This window comes from Octopus sinensis, unplaced genomic scaffold, assembly GCF_006345805.1.
Source record: "Octopus sinensis unplaced genomic scaffold, ASM634580v1 Contig19392, whole genome shotgun sequence".
NCBI classification, from domain to species: Eukaryota; Metazoa; Mollusca; class Cephalopoda; order Octopoda; family Octopodidae; genus Octopus; species Octopus sinensis.
This window is the reverse complement of record NW_021836308.1, coordinates 15581-37500: the sequence shown is the minus strand read 5'-3', so window position 1 is coordinate 37500 and position 21920 is coordinate 15581. Positions and strand designations below refer to the sequence as shown.

At 39.2% G+C, this 21920-nt stretch overlaps 1 protein-coding gene across 1 annotated transcript in view; it reads left to right on the top strand.

Moving 5' to 3' along the window:
- Positions 1–21704, top strand: part of LOC115232134 — a 48889-nt gene extending 27185 nt beyond the window's left edge. Inside the window, exons 7-14 of the mRNA XM_029801988.2 lie at positions 2437–2588; positions 3976–4123; positions 9884–10024; positions 11120–11278; positions 13531–13624; positions 16201–16246; positions 17651–17689; positions 20586–21704. Of these exons, the coding sequence (XP_029657848.1) occupies positions 2437–2588; positions 3976–4123; positions 9884–10024; positions 11120–11278; positions 13531–13624; positions 16201–16246; positions 17651–17689; positions 20586–21518 (1712 nt within the window). The 3' untranslated portion in view covers positions 21519–21704. The remainder of the gene's footprint in view (positions 1–2436; positions 2589–3975; positions 4124–9883; positions 10025–11119; positions 11279–13530; positions 13625–16200; positions 16247–17650; positions 17690–20585) is intronic.
- The last annotated feature ends 216 nt before the right edge of the window (positions 21705–21920 follow it).

The window sequence follows — 21920 nt, the reverse complement described above, 5'->3', positions numbered from 1 at the left end:
GCTTCACAAAACTGCAATGGGAAATTAGATTTAATTTTTCTCCCATATGGAATAATTAGCCAAACAGTTTTACGACTATTTATCTTATTTGTAGTATAATAATTTTTGAAAGCCTTAAATTTACCTTTAGAATGATAATAGGGGATTAAATAAGGGTTATCTCCCTTCCTCCGTTTTGTATCGGTGCATAAATTAAATTTGTTATCGTTAATTCCTTTACTACTAGATTTCATATCTACATTATTGAAGTTAGAATAAGACTGAATCGAATCAATGTAGATAATTTTCTCTGTATAACCTGCTTTAAGTAAAGCAGAGTTATAAAATTCAGTGTTAACATTGTAAATGTCAACATTAGCAGATAACTTAGATAATTTAAATGAAATATTCTTAACTAAGTTTCTAGTAATTGCCCTAGAATGATTACTAAATTTGCTAATGTTCTTAAGATTGGTCAATGGTTTATGATATGGGAAGTAAGAGTTATTGTGTAAGTTAAGCGTAATATCTAAAAAGTTGGCCTTCATCATATCATGATGAAAAACGATGCTTAAGACCATTCTACGGAAAAATTTAACTAAACTATTCTTAACTTTTTGTACCTTTTGGTTGGAAACATTTTGAAGGTAAAGTAAACAATCATCACGATGTAGACCTCCATTAATGTTAGGGTACTGTTCTGCCATTTCAGAAGGTATATATATATACACACTAAATCAGTTATTTGTGCTGAATCAGAACGTCCCATTGTAACATCAAAACTATCTGGTGTGTCTTTATGGACCCACAATTTATTGTCAAAATTTTATAATAGATTTTCTGGCTGCCAACACAACATTAATTTCTTCCCTGATGAGACCAGCTTTGTTATGAGCAAGCCAGGGAAGAAATATACACAACACATCACCAGGAATTGAACTCACGACTTTACGGTTGTGAGCCGAATGCCCTAACAACTAAGCCATGCACCTTCACATATATATATGTGTGTATGTGTGTGTGTGTGTATATAAATATATATATATATATATATATATATATAAGATTATAAATTAGGGTATCTATGAGATACCACCATGCTGAAAATAGCAGCTATGAGCTGACTCTAGAGTCAGCTCATGGCTGCTATTTTCAGCATGGTGGTATCTCGTAGATATCCTAATTTATAATTTTAATAATTATTACCTTTGAAGGTTATTTTTTGCATGCTGGCCACTTGATAAAATCATTATCTTATTTTAAATTAACAATATTATCCTTATATATATATATGTATATATAAAGTTAGTCCAAACATGAAAACACAAAGAGAAAACACAACAATGCGAGGACATGGTATAAGTATAGTGTTATTGGACGCTCAGGAACATAGGAAAAGGAAAGATCCAGAGAAGGGAAGACAGAGGAGGAAAAAAATTGCGAACGGTACACAAGCGGTCAGGGAACTAGTCTGTTAGAAAATCTGTTTGAGATAGAAGCTGTATATGAACCAAAAAGTATTGTTTATGGCCACTTTAATGTGGCTGTTCTATAAGAGACAACGATATTACCATTTAACCCTAGGAAGACAGTTTCACCAGCTGCTTTTCGTGTTTGATATTTATTGAAAATGGGACATAACTCCTGCCACCCTAGCTCTGAGACCATTAGACCATGAGGTTTTGATCCTCATTGCTGGATACTCATTCACCAGGCATGGCATTTGGCTTAACCTTGCTTGCAATAGAAAGAAAATACAGTATCATACAATCACTGATTTTGTAACTAGGAAACACTTGTCCCTTAGAAAATCATTTGTGGTTTGATGACTTCAGAGGAATTATCTCTTACTGGCAGGAATTATCTCTTGCTTGCAATCAATATCGTGCATCACAACCATATGTCCGCGACATGGTGATCCCATATCAAGATAAACAGCGCTTGACCTTGCAGGTGGGGGCCCAGTTAGAATTTTCTTCTGGTCGAGTAATCCATCTCGCTCAAAAGGTCCCTAAATAAGGGTTGTTTAAGGATGTTGAACAAAACACCCATGTTTCCAAAGGTGAATTATCCAAATCCCAAAGAATTCCTCTCAATACATGGCTATGATGCTCCCCCGCTACTTCTGCTCGTGATCAGAGATGCACATATCGTCAGCCACAAAGGGCCATGCTCAACTGGTTACGGTCAAACAACTGACAAGCAAATCTGTGGTATTGAACAGAATATTTGCTGTAGCCCATCTTTTATACCAAGACAAAACAATGTACGCGATAACACTTCCAATCAGTTAAGATCAGCAGCCATGAGAGCCACTGCCTGATATTGCATCGGGGCATTTGTTGTTGTTGTTGTTTGTTGTTGTTGTTGTTGCTGTTGCTGCTGCTGCTGCTGTTGTTGTTGTTGTTCATAAAACACTCCAAACATTTTTTTTTTTTTTTTTTTTTTACCTCTCAGTACCCAAAGGTCCAAAAGCAGTGTATGTGATTCAAAAAGAAGAAAACCTGTACAATGTTTCCTGGCTGCTTTACCCAGATCAACTGAATAACAATGTGACTATTTTCTTTTGTCGTAAGGATGACGTCTCCACTCCCCACATGTACTGCATGGTGAGCCAATAACTTTATATAATAGCTTATCAGTCATTCTGTATCATCTCTCTTGCTCCTAGGATAAGTTGTCATCAACTAAAGCCCTGGGCCAACCAAGGCCTCGTAAGTAGATTTGGTACTCTCTACTCTTACTCTTTTATTTGTTTCAGTCATTTGACTGTGGCCATGCTGGAGCACCACCTTTAGTTGAGCAAATCGACCCCGGGACTTATTCTTTGTAAGCCCAGTACTTATTCTATCAGGCTCTTTTTGCTGAACCGCTAAGTGACAGGGACGTAAACACACCAGCATCGGTTGTCAAGCGATGGTGGGGGGACAAACACAGACACACAAACATATACACACACATACATATATATATATATATATACATATATACGACAGGCTTTTTTCAGTTTCCGTCTACCAAATCCACTCACAAGGCATTATTCGGCCCGAGGCTATAGCAGAAGACACTTGTCCAAGATGCCATGCAGTGGGACTGAACCCGGAACCATGTGGTTGGTAAGCAAGCTACTTACCACACAGCCACTCCTGCGCCTGGTAATGGATTTAAATTTGTGATTGGATTTGAATTAAGACCTTCAATCAAAATTTCATGTTATTTTATCTTCCTGGCAACAACTTAAAGGCACCAAGCTGGCAGGAATATTAGCACGCCAGACAAAATGCTTCTCAGTATTTTGTCTGTGATCTAATTCCGCCGAGGTTGACTTTGCCTTTCATCCTTTCGGTATTGATAAATTAAGTACCAGTTGAATACTGTGGTTGATCTAATTGACTGGCTCCCTCCTCCAAAATTTCAGGCCTTGTGCCTAGAGTAGAAAAGAATTACAACAAAGTTATCTTAGTAAATTTGTTATTTTCAAAATTAATAGAAACACAGTCAATGCATTTCAATAGAAATTTGTTAACAAAAGGTGGGAATTTCTTTTCTCTTTGTGAAATTGTTTTAGATTCTTAATTTTAAAAAAATTTCAAGAACATTATATTACTCTTTACTCTTTTACTTGTTTCAGTCATTTGACTACAGCCATGCTGGAGCACCACCTTTGGTCGAGCAAATCGACCCCGGAACTTATTCTTTGTAAGCCCAGTACTTATTCTATCGGTCTCTTTTGCCGAACCGCTAAGTGACGGGGACGTAAACACACCAGCACCAGTTATCAAGCAATGTTAGAGGGACAAACATACATATATATATATATATATATATATATATATATATATATATATATATACATATATACGACAGGCTTCTTTCAGTTTCCGTCTACCAAATCCACTCACAAGGCTTTGATCGACCCAAGGCTATAGCAGAAGACACTTGTCCAAGATGCCAGATATACTGAAACTTATTGCAATTTTTTATCATCAATTTCAGGATAATGTGAAATGGGAATTAGCTACAAACGAAAGTTACCTGTTGGTGAATAACAGCATGAAACCACTTGATTTTGCTGCTTACATTAGCACAAAAGAAGGCATGAGTCCTTTAACGAAAGCAGAATGTGTTTTTAAACCTGGGAAACGTAAGTTCAATTCATATCAATTTATTATTATGAGCTGGCAGAAACGTTAGCGCGCTGGGCGAAATGCGTAGCCGTATTTCGTCTGCTGTTACGTTCTGAGTTCAAATTCCGCCGAGGTCGACTTTGCCTTTCATCCTTTTGGGGTCGATAAATTAAGTACCTGTTATGCACTGGGGTCGATGTAATCGACTTAATCCCTTTGTCTGTCCTTGTTTGTCCCCTCTGTGTTTAGCCCCTTGTGGGTAGTAAAGAAATATATTATATCATAACATTCTTTCTCTGGAACAGAATGGCGCAAAAGATAATGTCGAAGATCTAAATACTCTTTTGTGAAACCGCAAAGGATTTTCAGATATGCAGTTTTTAAAAAGGGGTAACAGTTTCATCCACAGTATTATCAATTCACACACATGCACACACAATGATGTATGCGTGTGTGTGTGTGTGTGTGTGTGTGTATGTATCTTCAAACTGGCTGGATGGTTAATAAGTTTGCTTCCCTTACCACCGTTGGTGATTTTTTTCCTCTGTCTTCCTTTCTCTGGATCTTTCCTTCTCCTATGTTTCCGACGAAGAGCTCCGCTCGAAACGTTAAACCCTCCTTCTTTCCTTCTTTCCTGAGCGTCCAACAATACTATATTTGTTCCACGTCCTTGCGTTGTTGTGTTTTTTTGTGTTTTCTTGTTTGGATTAACTATATATATATATATATACATACATTTATATGATATGCTTCTCTCAGTTTCTGCCTACCAAATCCACTCACAAGGCATAGTAGAAAACACTTACCCAAGGTGTCATGCAGTGGGACTGAACCTGGAACCATGTGGTTGGAAAACAAGCTTCTTACCACATTGCCATCCCTGTGCCTATTTAACACTGTCCAGCACAAGAGGCCCTACCTGGGGCTTGCACTTTTCTGGCATGGCCCTCAGGGTTATTGAGGCATACTAATCACCAAGCCACAAAGACTGGACCTTGTAGTGACAACCAGTTATAAATCCAGTGAAATACTAGTTTAGGAAATCCAGAGAAATACTAGTTTAGGAAGAGATAGAGATTATTTAACGTTGTACACAATTGAGAGAAGGTATTGTGAAACAATAAAGGTGGTGAGCTGGCAGAGTCGTTAACACGTCGAGCGAAATGCTTACCGGTATTTCGTCTGCCGTTATGTTGTGAGTTGAAATTCCGCCAAGGTCGACTTTGCTTTTCATCCTTTTTGGGTCCGATAATTGAGTACCAGTTACGCACTGGGGTCGATGTAATTGACTTAATACCTATGTCTGTCCTTGTTTGTCCCCTCTATTTTTAGCCCCTTGTGGACAATAAAGAAATAGGTATTGTGAAACAACCCACTGAAGGCAAATGACAAGATCTGTGGTTGTGGCAAGGTCTCAGTCAGATGGAAGATGACTTGATGGTGGAATAGTGCTGTAGATAGAGCCACAAAAGCAAGGAGAAAAACCTGGAAAGACTACATGAAAGGGTGACAGCCAAAAGCAATATTAAACAGCTAGATTACAAGTTTAGCCATCAGATATACAGAGTAAGGGAAGAAGCTAAACATGAGAGGTTGGCACATTATCATCACCAGCTGTGATACCAGTGCCAGTGGCACATAAGAGAACCATCCGAACGTGGCCGTTGCCAGCACTGCCCCGACTGGCATCCATGCCAGTGGCACGTAAAAAGCACCATCCAATCGTTGCCGTTGCCAGCCTCGCCTGGCCTCCATGCCGGTGGCACGTCAAAAGCACCATCCAATCGTGGCCGTTTGCCAGCTTCGTCTGACACCTGTGTCGGTGGCACGTAAAAAGCACCCACTACACTCATGGAGTGGTTGGTGTTAGGAAGGGCATCCAGCTGTAGAAACATTGCCAGATCAGACTGGAGCCTGGTGCAGCCTTCTGGCTTCCCAGACCCCAGTTGCACCGTCCAACCCATGCCAGCATGGAAAGCGGACGCTAAACGATGATGATGATGATTATCTTTTAATGTTCTCCATGCTGGCATGGGTTGGATAGTTTGACAGAAATTGGACAGCTCAAGGTCTGCCCAAGCTCCAATTGTCTGTTTTCATATGGTTTCTATGGCTTGATACCCTTCCTAATGCTAACCACTTTACAGAATGTCCTGGGTGCTTTTACGTGACATCAGCACAAGCACTTTTACATGGTACCAGCATGGCTGCTTTTATGTAGCACAGCGCCTACAAGCCCACAAGACAATGAGAACCATAGGTATGACGTGTTCCAAATTGCAAGACAGTGTGTCAGAGATACTCAAGATGTCATAACAGAAAAGTCTGTATTGGATCACAGTAACACCCTTGTTCTCAGTAACACTGAAATTTCAAGACATGGAAACGCTGTTGTGAGCATTTGTTGAAAGAACGGAATGCATGAAAGAGAAAGGTCATACTCCAGATAGAGCCAACAGAGGTGCTACCCATTCCAGTAGGCAGCTGTATGATAGAAAGTGCAATTAACGATATGAAGGCTGTGAAATCAGCTGGCTCATTAGGGATATTAATTACTCTTCACTCTTTTACTTGTTTCAGTCCTTTGACTGCGGCCATACTGGAGCACCGCCTTTAGTCAAGCAAATCAACCCCGGGACTTATTCTTTGTAAGCCCAGTACTTATTCTATCGGTCTCTTTTGCCGAACCGCTAAGTGACGGGGACGTAAACACACCAGCATCGGTTGTCAAGCAATGCTAGGGGGACAAACACAGACACACAAACATGCACACACACACACATATATATATATACATATATATGACGGGCTTCTTTCAGTGTCCGTCTACCAAATCCACTCACAAGGCATTGGTCGGCCCGAGGCTATAGCAGAAGACACTTGCCCAAGATGCCACGCAGTGGGACTGAACCCGGAACCATGTGGTTGGTAAGCAAACTACTTACCACACAGCCACTCCTGCCCCTGTGCATGTTTAAAAATATGACAAATTAGGTTACATGCCTGTCACATAGTCAATTAGGCAGTAGACGTAAATGTCACATGCTAATCGTGTGCTCAATCAATTAGTCAACAGTTATGGAAAGCATTATAGTACAACTAATTAGGAAGAGAATTAGTATAGTTCTATTTTAATACTGCCAGGAAGAGATATGACTGATATTTGTTTTCCTTATGGGATATTTGCTGCAGGAGTCCTTAGGTAGGAATAAAACCACTCTGTTGAGTGTTCATCAAATTAAAGAAGCTTTTGACTTGGATCCATTTGTTATCTATTAATTGCTATGAAAGCTAGGGAAAAATCAATGGCTTATGAAGCTCAAGCAAGCCATGTTCAGGTGTCAGTAAGGTGAGAGTTATCAACAAGCTCAGTGAGGAATTGAGCTCATGAATAGAGGTTCAATAGAGCTTCATTCGCTCCTGTTTGTTATAGTCATCCAGTCCATAATTGCAGAGCTAAGATCAGCTGTATATCAGAGCGTCTGTGTGCTAATAACTGAGTTCTTGTAACTGTGTCTGTTGAAGATTTGGAGAAGTTTTAAACATGGAAGTAAAAATGAGTCGAGAATTAAACTATCATTCATCATCATCATCATAGTCGTCATCACCATTTTCTGTACTTGCAAGTTTCAGATGGAATTTGTTGAGGCAGATATTTTATGACTGGATATATTTTATCTCTTTCCATGCAAGATGATATTGTCCCTTGCTAGACATGTTTTTTTTTTTCACAGAAGATTGGAAATGAACGACATCACTGGTTTGATAATGATGATCCTCTTTCATAACCATCACATCATGTCTACACAAGGATGCATATAAACACACACACACACACACACACACACACACACACACACGCACACACACGCATACACACACACACACACACACACACATGCAACACACACATACACACAACACATACACACACAATACACACACATACACACACACAACATACACACACACACCACACACACACACACATACACACATACACACACACATACACACACACATCACACACACACGCATACACACACATACACACAATACACACACATACACACACACACACAACACACACACACACACATGCATACACACACATACACCACACATACACACACACATACACACACACATACACACACACATACACACACACACGCATACACACGCATACACACACATACACACACACACACACACACACACACATACACACACACATACACACACACATGCATACACACACATACACACACATACACACACACATACACACACACATACACACACATACATACACACACGCACATACACACACACATACACACACACACACACACATACACACACACACACAAACACTCATACAGAGACAGACAGACAGAGAGACAGAAGGACAGACAGTGAGTCAGCAATACACTGATCCCAGTGTTCCCACCACTTTTAGAATCTGGCCTAGAAGTCATTTTCTGTAAGCAAGTCTAAGACTTTCTGCAATTCACTCTTGATCTCAACATCAGTGTTAATACAGCGACCCTTGAGTTGCCTTTTTATCTTGGGGAAGTTCGTAGGTGCTAAATCTGGCAAAAAGGGCAGGTGCAGAAGTGGTACCCTGTTGTTTTTGACCAGAAACTCACAAGTGAGGAGAGCTTGGTGACAGGGTACATTGTCCTCATGAATAATGCAATTCTTCATACTCCAAAATTCTGGTCCCTTTTACTAAATGTCCTCACTCAAATGTTTCAGAATGTCATTGATTGTCCTTCATCAATCATCATGCACAGGCCAATAAATTTTCTACACATTTCCAAGGGTGACACTCATGGCAGGTCTTCCAGGGATGTTCCTCAGCTTTTGAAGTGCCCATGCCACTCAAAACAATGCATGCGAAACATTGCTTTGTCGCCATAAGTTTACTGAAGTATGCTCAGTTGTCTCTGTAGCAGACTTCCCAAGTTTAACACAAATTTTCACGTTGATACTTTGTTCCTGTCCATGGCAAAATTGCAGACTACACATGGTCGCAAAAACATAAATTTCACAACTTGTGAAGTAAACATGGCAATGTCGCTCTGCCTCATGAAGGTCACTGCTTGTTTTCACTGCGCATGCAATCATGTGCTGACATCTGTTGGTGTGCTACAGAACTAGCCCGGGAACTCTTTGATACCACCTATACTTATTTCTTTATTGCCCATAAGGGGCTAAACACAGAGAGGACAAACAAGGACAGACAAAGGGATTAAGTCAATTGCATCAACCCCAGTGTGTAACTAGTACTTAATTTATTGACCCTAAAAGGATGAAAGGCAAAGTCGACCTCGGCGGAATTTGAACTCAGAACATAGCGGCAGACGACATACCTATTTCTTTACTACCCACAAGGGGCTAAACACAGAGAGGACAGACAAACGGATTAAGTTGATTACATCGACCCCAGTGTATAACTGGTACTTAATTTATCGACCCCGAAAGGATGAAAGGCAAAGTCGACCTCGGCGGAATTTGAACTCAGAACATAAAGACAGACAAAATACCGCCAAGCATTTCACCTGGCATGCTAACGTTTCTGCCAGTTCGCCGCCTTATACTTTCCTTTAACAGACCTGGCAATTGCTTATAAAAATATAGAAGTTACTATGGTCTTTCTGTGATCTTTCCTCCCCTCTTTTGCCTCCATTTCTGTATGTTTTAATTCCTCTAATCTGTTGATTTGAATTGATAATCTTTTTGTTTCAATCGCTCTATCTGCTCTGTTTCAGCAAAAAAACCTAAGCAGCCTGAAATTCTTCCATCTCAAAACAAAATAACTGTACTGTGGCCAGAGTTCACTTGTGAGAGCCTAAATGGGATTCCAGTTGATTATGAGATACTCTATAATAAAGGTCCAAAATGTGATAATGGTAGGGAATTATATTTTGCTTTTTGATTTTCAATGTATTTATTGTTATTATTATAATTACTAGCTGACCCCATGCCATCAAAAATGATGTAGTATTTTATATATAAATGAGGTACATAATTATCACAGATACAATCATTCACATACACACATATACTCAGAGTTGAAATGCTGTTTGATTTTTTCTTTCCAGCGTTGAATGTTCACCATCCTATTTCCAATGCACACACACACACACATGTGCATGCAGGCATTCACATTTTACATGCACTCCCATTTACATACACACACATATACTCACGCAGAGATAAAACACTGATTGTTATTCATCTATCACCCCTTCCTTTCTCTCATTGCTATTACTTTCTCTCACTCTCTCTCAGTCAGGGCTATTACTCTCACTACTTCTCCTTCACTGAATTGCTATTTCCTCTCTTCTCCCTTCACTTAAACTACTCTTTCTTCTACTCCATGATTTTGGACACACACACCCATATATATATATATATATATATATATATATATAGTGGAGGTGCAATGGCCCAGTGGTTAGGGCAGCGGACTCACGGTCGTAGGATCGCGGTTTCGATTCTCTGGCCGGGTGCTGTGAGTGTTTATTGAGCGAAAACACCTAAAAGCTCCACGAGGCTCCGGCAGGGGGTGGTGTACTCTTTCACCACAACTTTCTCCCACTCTTTCTTCTGTTGGCCTGCTCGCTTAGCCAGCGGGGTGGCGTCATTTGAAGGCTAAAACAATGCGAACGCATTGTGACCAGTGATGTGTAACAACATCTGATGGTCTGGTCGGTCACGTGATCATGTGATTACATATATATATATATATTATATATATATATATATATATATCATCATCATCATCATCATCATCATTTAACATCTGTTTTCTATGCCGGCATGGGTTGGACGGTTCGACCGGGGTCTGGGAACCGAATGCCCTAACCACTAAGGCATGCACCTTCACAATTCTTTATAATTCTATCAAAAAAAAACAAACAAAAAAACAAATGTATTATTCCCTCCCACTTGTCAAACTCTCCCTGACTTATTAAACACAATTGCTCTTTTTTGTTTTTTAGGTAGTAAAAAACAATTTAAACCAATGGGAATAAAACCACCAGAAAGTTCATCTGATATCCAGTCATTAAATCCTGAGACCAAATATTCAGTCTGTATTCGTGTGGTAACTGGAAAATATACTAGCTTAATGAGTGATCCACTTACTATAGAAACTTTATGTAAATATTCTTCTACTCCTCTTTACTGTTCTTCCTTATGAACAATTACTTTTGTTATTAACACCTTATTGTTATGGTTTATTCATTTACATTACCGGTGATGATGTTGATGATGAAGTTGTTGTTTTTGTACTTGTTGCTGTTTTTTTACCCTGTTTAACCCTTTCATTACTGTATGTAGTTTAACCCTTTAGTGTTCAGATTATTCTATCAAACATAATGCTTATTGATTCCCATTGATTTTGAATTAATCATGCATTATCTCATATCTTCAAGATCTTGATGGTGTAATTACCTAATGTTGAATAACATTGTAGGGTAGGTGTGAGATTAAATATTTTGGCCAGATATGGCCGGTTTAAATACTAAATGGTTAAGATACTCTGTGTTTCTTTCAATTACTTTAAATATGACAAAGAATTAAGTAAAATAACTTAGTTACCATTCAGTTAAGTGTTAGGAACTTAAATTGTGACTAAATCTTGATGGTAGATTTTTATTCAAAACTTATGAAAAGAGATTGTCAAACCTCTTTTCTTCTGTGTAGAATGCAATTCTATTTTTGGATAGATTTATTCAGTAAAGGCTTTGAACTGAACTGAAGTTTGGTTTGTGGGCCTGGGTGGAAGGACAGATGGATGAACATGACATGTGACATGAGTTTACAATGATGCCAGCAAAGTGAAGCAGGATATGGACTATAGGTGTAGTGTCCTAAAAACATTATTGAATAGGTCTGAAACACCTTTGTAACCTTTGAAGTCAGTAAGGATTTACAAGTTTACACAAAAGGAAGATAACAATTAAAACCCAATATTGTATTAAACCTAACCCTAGTAGAATATGTTATGATATCATCATCATGGACTGGACAGTTTGACCAGGGCTGGCAAGCTGGAAGGCTGCACCAGACTCCTCAAATTGCAGTCCTGGTCAAACTGTCCAGCCCATGTCAGCATGGATAACAGACATTAAATGATAATGATGATGATATCATGGTAACATATTCTATTGCTAATCTAGGATTCTGAGACCCCCTTCAGTCACGACACAGACCATGGGATTGCACCTAGAAAGTTACCCCACCCCGCCAGGCACAAGTCCGGGCAAGGTTGTTTATGGAAGACCAGCAGTTGCCCATGCATACCGGCCTCCCCTCTCCACACCACTGATGTTATCCAAGGGAAAGGCAAAGGCTGATACAGCTTGGCACCTGTGACATCACAACTCATTTCTACGGCTGAGTGAACTGGAGCAATGTGAAATAAAGTGTCTTGCTCAAGAACACAACACACAACCCAGTCTGGAATTTGAGCTCACAACCTCACGATCGTAAGCTCAACGCTCTAACCACTGAGCCATGCACCTTCACAATCTAGGATTAGGTCTGATACAATATTGGGTTTTAACTGTTATCTTCCCTTTGTGTAAACTCGTAAATCCTTGCCAATTTCAAATGTTACAAAGATGTTTCAGAACTATTTAATAACGTTTTTAAGGACACTGCACCCACAGTCCATATCCTGCTTCACTCTGCTGGCATCATTTTAAATTCATGTCACGTGTCTTGTTCATCCATCTGTTCTTCCACTTAGGGGCCACAAGCCAAACTCCAATAACGATCCATCTATCAGACTTATAAATCCTTCAAAAACAGACATAAGCATTGTCAAAAGTAATTATGAACTTTATCACAAACCAAACTCCAATAACGATCCATCTATCAGATTTATAAATCCTTCAAAAACAGACATAGGCATTGTCAAAAGTAATTATGAACTCTCTCTCTCTTTTACTCTTTTACTTGTTTCAGTCATTTGACTGCAGCCATGCTGGAGCACCGCCTTTAGTCGAGCAAATCGACCCCAGGACTTATTCTTTTTGTAAGCCCAGTACTTATTCTATCGGTCTCTTTTGCCGAACCGCTTAGTAACGGGGACATAAACACACCAGCATCGGTTGTCAAGCAATGCTAGGGGGACAAACACAGACACACAAACACACACACATACATATATATATATACATATATATGACAGGCTTCTTTCAGTTTCCGTCTACCAAATCCACTCACAAGGCATTGGTCGGCCTGGGGCTATAGCAGAAGACACTTGCCCAAGATGCCACGCAGTGGGACTGAACCCGGAACCATGTGGTTGGTTAGTAAGCTACTTACCACACAGCCACTCCTGCGCCTATTTTATTTAATCCTGAACTTTATTTAATTTTAATTTTTCTATTTTCTTTTGCAGCTGATGAAAATAACACACCTGCTATCGTCGGTGGATTGTTTGGAACCTTGATTGGCATAGGTCTTATCGCAGTTTTTATATACTGTATAATGAAGTAAGTTTTAGATACCCTCTTTTCCTCTTTTACTCTTTTATTTGTTTCAATCATTTGACTGTGGCCATGCTGGAGCACCGCCTTTAGTCGAGCAAATCGACCCCAGGACTTATTCTTTTTGTAAGCCCAGTACTTATTCTATCGGTCTCTTTTGCCGAACCGCTTAGTAACGGGGACATAAACACACCAGCATCGGTTGTCAAGCGACATTGGGAGGGGGACAAACACAGACACACAAACACACACATACATATATATATATACATATATATGACAGGCTTCTTTCAGTTTCCGTCTACCAAATCCATTCACAAAGTTTTGGTTGGCCCAAGGCTATTGTAGAAGACACTTGCCCAAGGTGCCATGCAGTGGGACTGAACCCAGAACCATGCAATTACTTTTATTTCTACTTTCATTCTCTTATTTCCCCTCTATATTCCCTATCTCCTCCCTTTCCATAATAATTGCAATTAATTGCAATTACTTAAGAATTAACTCATTTCTAAACTTTGTCTTTACACATATCTATGTGTGTGTGCGTATGTGTGTGAGAGTTTGTGTGTGTATATATGCGTGTGTGTGTGTGTGTGTATATATATTTATATATATGAGAGGTATTGGTATCTAGAAGACCCACGGAGTGTCAGGTAATGCTAAGTAAGCGCTATGGACAGTCCATAGTTAAACTCTTGGTTCAATAGTGATACGAGTGAGGAATCTAATGTGGGTCTTGTATAAGCATGCATATATATGTTAGAGAAAACGAGATAATAAAGCCAAGGCTGTGAGGAGTTTCCAGGACATTTAAAAGGAAAAAGATTTAGATATAGTCTTACAGCTGTTTCTGGGATATTATGGATATCCTTCATCGCTCTAGTTTTCTGATGTCACTTTGATAAAGAGTTCAGGATTCACAACCATAGAGGAGAGTGGAGATCACGACTGCTTGGTAGACACTCAATTTTGCTTGATGGTTCAGATCTTTGTTCCTAAAGACCCTTTTTGTGAGTCCACTAAACACTGTTTGAGCCACTCTTAATCATTTCTCCATATCCTTTTCCAATGTGCACTTGTTTGAAAGCAAACTTCCTAAGTATAAAAAGTGGTTGACTTTCTCCAGTGGCGTCTCCAAGATGGTAATGTTGAAGTCTGGACTTTCTTGACTTTAGAACGGGTTGTGACAGGATTTTTGTCTTTAGATGTTGACCTTTAGGTAAAACCAAGCGTAAGCATTGGTGAAATTATTCACCAAATGTTGAAGCTGTTCTCTGGAATGGCAGACTGCTCTGTCATCAGCATACTGAAGTTCGAGCAATAGAGTGGTTGTATAAAGTCAGTCCAGGGTAGCGTGTCCTCGCTAGCGGTGACACTTATTTCTTTACTGCCCACAAGGAGCTACACACAGAGGGGACAAACAAGGACAGACGAAGGTATTAAGTCGATTACATCGAACCCAGTGCATAACTGGTACTTAATTTATCGACCCCGAAAGGATGAAAGGCAAAGTCGACCTCGGCGGAGTTTGAACTCAGAACGTAGCGGCAGATGAAATACTGCTAAGCATTTCGCCCGGCATGCTAATGTTTCTGCCAGCTTGCAAATATAAATATTTACAGTGAAATTCTCTCTACGGGACTGTCACATTATGTTGACTTTATACAACCATTCTACCACTCCACCACTGCTCATGTCTTGTTGAGAAATTTAGAAAATCAATATTTCTAATTACGGTGACCAGTGAATAGATTTCACTGTAAATATATATATATTTGCGAGGGCTAGGCAAGTATCACCGCTAGCGAGGACACGCTACTCTGGACTGATGACGGGCAAGACCCAGAAACATGCATGTCTCCAGGTTGCTAGTTCTAGCTGGTGGGAGTGCTTGCCTCCCCCTTGCAAATATAAGGACACAGGAATGTGTCAAAGCCGACAGGAAGCATCAATGCTTCCTAGGGCTATATAGTGGTGGTGTAATTCCCTCTATGAGACTGTCATGTTAAGTTCACTTTATACAACCACTCTATCGCTTCACCACCTCTCATGTCTCATTGAGACATTTAGAAATTCAATATTTCTAATTAATTATATATATATATATATATAAGAAAATGAAGGAACAGATTCCTTTCAATCATCAACTTACAGATAATACCAATTCAAATTATTTATTAACTACTTAAATAGGAACATCCGAATCCAACAGAATAAAACAATATCAATAAGTAAGATAATACCATAAAAATAATACATATAAAATGGATCTTACAGCTGTTTCAGCCTGTAGATAAAGGTATCTCATTGTGCCTATATATATATATATATATATATATATATAATATATATATATATCCACTCACACACACATATACATACATACATACATACATGCATGCATGTTCTGCTTTGTGCTATACTTGATACTAGGGTGGGTATGATCTGTCTGACCTTACTGTGTGTCTTCGTATGTGTGTGAACATATCTGTTACAAATTAAAATATGTTGTAAGATATATGTTATTCTTCTATTGTGATCTCTCTTGAACTATTATTATTTCATTATTCTTTAAATTTCAGATACAAAAAGGGCAAAGAGGCCATTGACATTGAATTGCCTGAAGAGGTAAGTAGTAGAAATAATAGCAGTAATAATGGTGGTGATGGTGGTGGTGGTGGTGGCAATGGTTGTGGCGGCAGTGGTGGTGGTGGCAGCGGCAGTGGTGATGGCAGCGGTGGTGGTGATTGTGGTTGTGATGGTGGTGGTTGTCGTCGTCGTAGTAGTCTTGGTGTTTGTGGTGGTGGTTGCGGTAGGAATAGTGGTAGTAATAGTGGTGGTGGTGGTGGTGGTGGTTGTAATAGTAGTAGTAGTAGTGTAGTAGTTGTCATTGTCCATCATAACTCTGACTGGCCGTCTTGTCTTCAACATAATTGTTGTTCACGATCAGCATAAAATGCCTTGCTCTAATTATCCATGGGTTTTTCTCTGCTACAGCCACCACCCACACACAGACATGAAAAAGATCAGACAGAAATATAATAGGGTGGTGAGCTGGCAGAATCATTAGCATGCCAGGCGAAATGCTTAGCAGTATTTCGTCTGAGTGTAGTGGGTGCTTTTTTTACATGCCACCCGCACAGGTGCCAGACGGGGCTGGCAAACGGCCATGAACGGATGGTGCTTTTTACATGCCACCGGCACAGGGGCCAGGCGAGGCTGGCAACGGCCATGAACGGATGGTGCTTTTTACGTGCCACCGGCACGGAGGCCAGTCGGGGCGGCGCTGGCAACGGCCACGATCGGATGGTTCGCTTACTTGTCACCGGCACTGGTATCACAGCTGCAATTTCCATTGATGTTGATCGACTTCGATTTTGGTTCTGCTTTCTGATATCTGATTTGATTTGGTTTGATTTTGATTCTCACTTGCCTCAACGGGTCTTCACAAGTGGAGTTTTGTGTCCCAAGAAGGAAAGGTATGTATAAGTCGACTGGCTACATACCAGGTAGAGGCCACGGGTTATGGTCTCACTAGTCTTGCCGGGTCTTCTCACGCACAGCATACTTCCATAGGTCTCGGTCTCTAGTTATTTCCTTGGTGAGACCTAAAGTTCAAAGGTCGTGCTTCACTACCTCGTCCCAAGCGATGTTGGGGGGAACAAACACAAACACACACATACACATATATATATACATATACATATATACGACGGGTCTCTTTCAGTTTCCGTCTACCAAATCCACTCACAAGGCTTTGGTCGAAGACACTTGCCCAAGGTGTCACGCAGTGGGAACGAACCCGGAACCATGTGGTTGGTAAGCAAGCTACTTACCACACAGCCACTCCTGCACCTATATTGGTAACCAAAATAATTATTAATTTTAAAGTTATACCTGAAGAATGTTTCCTCTTACTAAAGAAATACCTTTAGTAGGTTTTATGTGTCACAGATGTTTTATATTTTGTGGTGCTTGTGTTTCATATATTTTACCTTTGTTATTAATTCTGTTTTTGTTGTTAAATTTCAGAATGTTGGATCTTATGGTACTTGTAATTCAACTTATAATGTAAGTAATTTAAAATTTACTTTGTTGATAATAAAGCTAACATTTGTTTTTGTGTTTTTTATACATTAGCATAAGACCATTAGTTTGTAAGGGAAGAGTACACTTAATTAAATAAATCTAATTTTATAAATAGGTTCTCTGCTGAGGTAAGGTGTTGTAAAGACTAAAGCATTGGTCCTCTCAAGAAACTCATACCTATGCATTCTGCATGTTAGTAGAACATCGCTGAGGCAAGCGAAGTTTTAAGTATCTCAGAGCTGGGCTGTATTCACATATAATGATGTAAGACAGGCAAAATGAATTTTTAAAATATATTTATATATAAAAGTGAGGTTGTGTGCTGTCTGTCTCCTACGATTTAGATTCCTAACTACTCCCACATTTTGCGGTGCAGTTTAACCAAAAGCGGGTATCTTATAGTCGTGATTCATATCGAGCCCATCTGGGTATTAGCGCGCATCTACGATTTTAAAAAAAATTTACCATCAATTTTTCCCATTTTTAATGCATTTTTGGCATATATAAGGGAAGTAACTCTCTAAAAATTTATTATTAAATCTCAGAACGTAAAAAGCTACAGTAACCCCCCCCCCTTTGTGGTTAGCCATATTGAGATGGCTATTATACATTACATCTCTAAAAATGCTTATATAGTTATTTCCCTTACAAACCCGAGCAACACCGGGCGATACTGCTAGTGCTATATACAACTGAAGATCGGAAAATGTACTTCTAAATTAAATTAATTTTTAAAAATTGATTTATTTAGTTTGTAGATTAATCGTGAAACTAGTTTTGTATTAACCACAATAACTAATAAAACTAAATAAATCAATTTTTAAAAATTAATTTAATTTAGAAGTACATTTTCCGATCTTCAATTGTATATAGCATATTTTAAGAATAAATGCAAAACATATTTAGAGAACCATCCGAATGTGGCTGTTGCCAGCGCTGCCCTGACTGGCTTCCGTGCCAGTGGCATGTAAAAAGCACCATCCGATTGTGGCCATTTGCCAGCCCCATCTGGCACCTGTGTCGGTGGCACGTAAAAAGCACCCACTACACTCATGGAGTGGTTGGCGTTAGGAAGAGCATCCAGCCGTAGAAACATTGCCAGATCAGACTGGGCCTGGTGCAGCCTTCTGGCTTCCCAGACCCCAGTTGCACCGTCCAACCCATGCCAGCATGAAAAGCGGACGCTAAACGATGATGATGATGATGATGATGATTTACCTTCACTTATCCACATCAATTTGTAATCCAAGGTATTCAATATATTGAAAAATGTAAGAGAGGGAGAAGAAACATACTTCATCCACATCAAAACATGCTTTCTAATCTGTCGCTGGGTCGATATCGGCAAATTATGTGTATATATATATATATATATATTTTAAAATAACAACCATTCAACATGATGGTGTTTGGCTTTAACAGCTCTTTCTTCCTCTCTTTGTCTTTAAGCTCCATAAGATGTACCCAGCGTCAGCTATGGACACATAAGAGATGCAGCAACATCTAAGGAAGATTAACCAAGAAGATAGCTTTCGTGTGCGGCAGATGCACAGGGGTAATAGACACCACAGATGCTCAGAAAACAGATTCCATCACACTCCAGGGGAAGAAATTAGTTGATAGCTTCCGCTTCCTAGGAGACCACTAGAATGGTCCACTGTACGGGGTGGTTGGTGTTGGGAAGGGTATCCAGCCGTAAAAATCCTGCCAAAACAGTTATAGAGGCCTGGTGCAGGCTCCTGCCTGGCCAGCTCCTGTCAAATCATCCCACCCATACCAGTGTGGAAGGTGGACATTAAACGAAGATGATGATGATGATGTGTGTGTGTAGCTTTATATCAAAGGATTCATGGTTCAGTACTTGTCTGTAACCCCATTGTTTTGAATTAATCATGCTTTACCTTGTAGCTTTGAATTTTCAGTGATGTAATTATTTATTTTTAGAATGGCTTTACATTGTAGGGTAGGTGTGAAAGGCCAGATCTTGCCAGTTTGAATATAAAACAGGTTGAATATTTGTGTTGAATATGGCTTCTTTAAATGTTAATGGGTTAAAGAGGTCTGGCTCTAAAGGATCCCTGTACTTATTATTTGGGGTCTTTTGCAAGATTTAAATCCAAAATTGCCTTTGTCAGTAGCTGCTGTTCTGTCATTCATTCCACAAACTGTTTGTTTACACGTTTTCTTGTTAACAAATCATCTGCTGACATTATGCCTTCAAATCACATACAGTAGGTGTAGGAGTGGGTGTGTGGTAAGTAACTTGTTTACCAACCACATGGTTCTGGGTTCAGTCCCACTGCATGGCACCTTGGGAAAGTGTCTTCTACTATAGCCTCAGGCCGACCAAATCTGTGTGAGTGGCTTTGGTAGACAGAAACTGAAAGAAGCCCGCCGTATATATGTATATGTATATATATGTGTGTCTGTGTGTGTGTGTATGTGTGTGTTTGTGTTTGTTCCCCCCAACATCGCTTGACAACTGATGCTGGTGTGTTTACATCCCTGTAACTTAGCGGTTCGGCAAAAGAGACCGATAGAATATGTACTAGGCTTACAAAGAATAGTCCTGGGGTCGATTTCCTCGACTAAAGGCAGTGCTCCAGCATAGCCACAGTCAAATGACTGAAACAAGTAAAAGAATAAAAGAGTAAGAGATCCCTTACTGAGAAAACAGTCAAGGATTAGCAACTAGAAGAGCATTTGGCTTTAAAAGCTACATCTTAATAACATACTCATCTAACCCATGCAAGCATGGAAAAAACGGATTTAAAACAAACAAAAATAAATATGTGTTATTATTGCATTTTTTTCTGAGTATTCGTTGTTTTTCACAATTACAATATTAATGAGGCTGTTACCTTTTTCTCTTTTCCAGCATGAATATGCTACAATAGAAAGTAAAGACACAAAGGAACATCAAAACAAAGCCAACGGAATATCAAATTTAAAATCCTACATGAGAGTTGGACTTGATTCAAACAGTACTGGTATATTGGAAAATGATTGTGACACTTCAGCTAATACAACCACTTCTCTTGTATCATCTGAGTCAATTCCATCTTATTCTGCTAATGACAAAGAACATAATAACCTAGAAGAACATCATGAAGTCCAAGACAAAAGTGTACGTGATGTTAATTCTGAAAATCCTGGGAATTTTAATGAAATCCCAGAAAACTCTGAGATGAAAAACCCAGAAAACTCTGAGATGAAAAATCCAGAAAATTTATCTGAAAATGTTGGAATTAAATATATGTTTGCAGTGGAACAGGAAGCAGGGAACAACTTAACAAAAGATCATGCTGGTGTCACTCCTGAAAACATAGAATTAAACATGGTTGGATGTCCTGGATATGTAATAGTTGGGGATCATTGTCAGTCACCTGAAACAACACCAAGCAATTCTAATGAAATGTTTCTACCAGGCAAAGATAGCAATTCCCTTGGATACTCTACAAGCAATGATATGCCAACTACAAACACATCAGATCCAATTTTTTCTATGTTACCACAAACACCAAATGAAAGTTTCGAAGAAGAGAGCAAGGATTCTAAAAGTTACGATAATCCTGGGTATGTAACCGCTGAATATACAAAAGCTGTTGAAGATTCTGAAAATACGGTTATTCCTGAGTATGTATCAGATGATAATTTGTTTCCTGTACAGCAAACACCAGCTGATATTCCTCAAGAACAAAACATACCAACCAAAATACTGAATTCCATTGAAGATTCTAAAACTAACTGTAGCCTTGATTATGTGTTGGTAGAGAATTTGAACCCATCACATCAAATACTAACCATCTGACAATTTAATGAACAATGGTAGCATTAATGCAAATTCTAAAACTTTTATTATTCTTATCTGAACATTTTGACATCCATTATTTACATTAGTTACATTTGACGGCTATTTGTCCTCATCTTGTTTGTTGTTAACACAACGTTTTGGCTGATATACTCTCCGGCCTTCATCAGGTGTTTTGGAGAAATTTCAAACTTGGGTATCTCATTCCTAAGGTATTTTTTGATGTTGTCATTATTATTATTATTATTATCATCATCATCATCATCCTCATCCTCATCCTCCTTCTCCTCTTCCTCCTTTTTCTTCTTCTTCAGGTCACTGCTGAATAATAATATCTTGGTTAAGAGCGCGGGCTGCTAACCCCAAGATTCCAACTTCGATTCCAAGCAGTGACCTGAATAA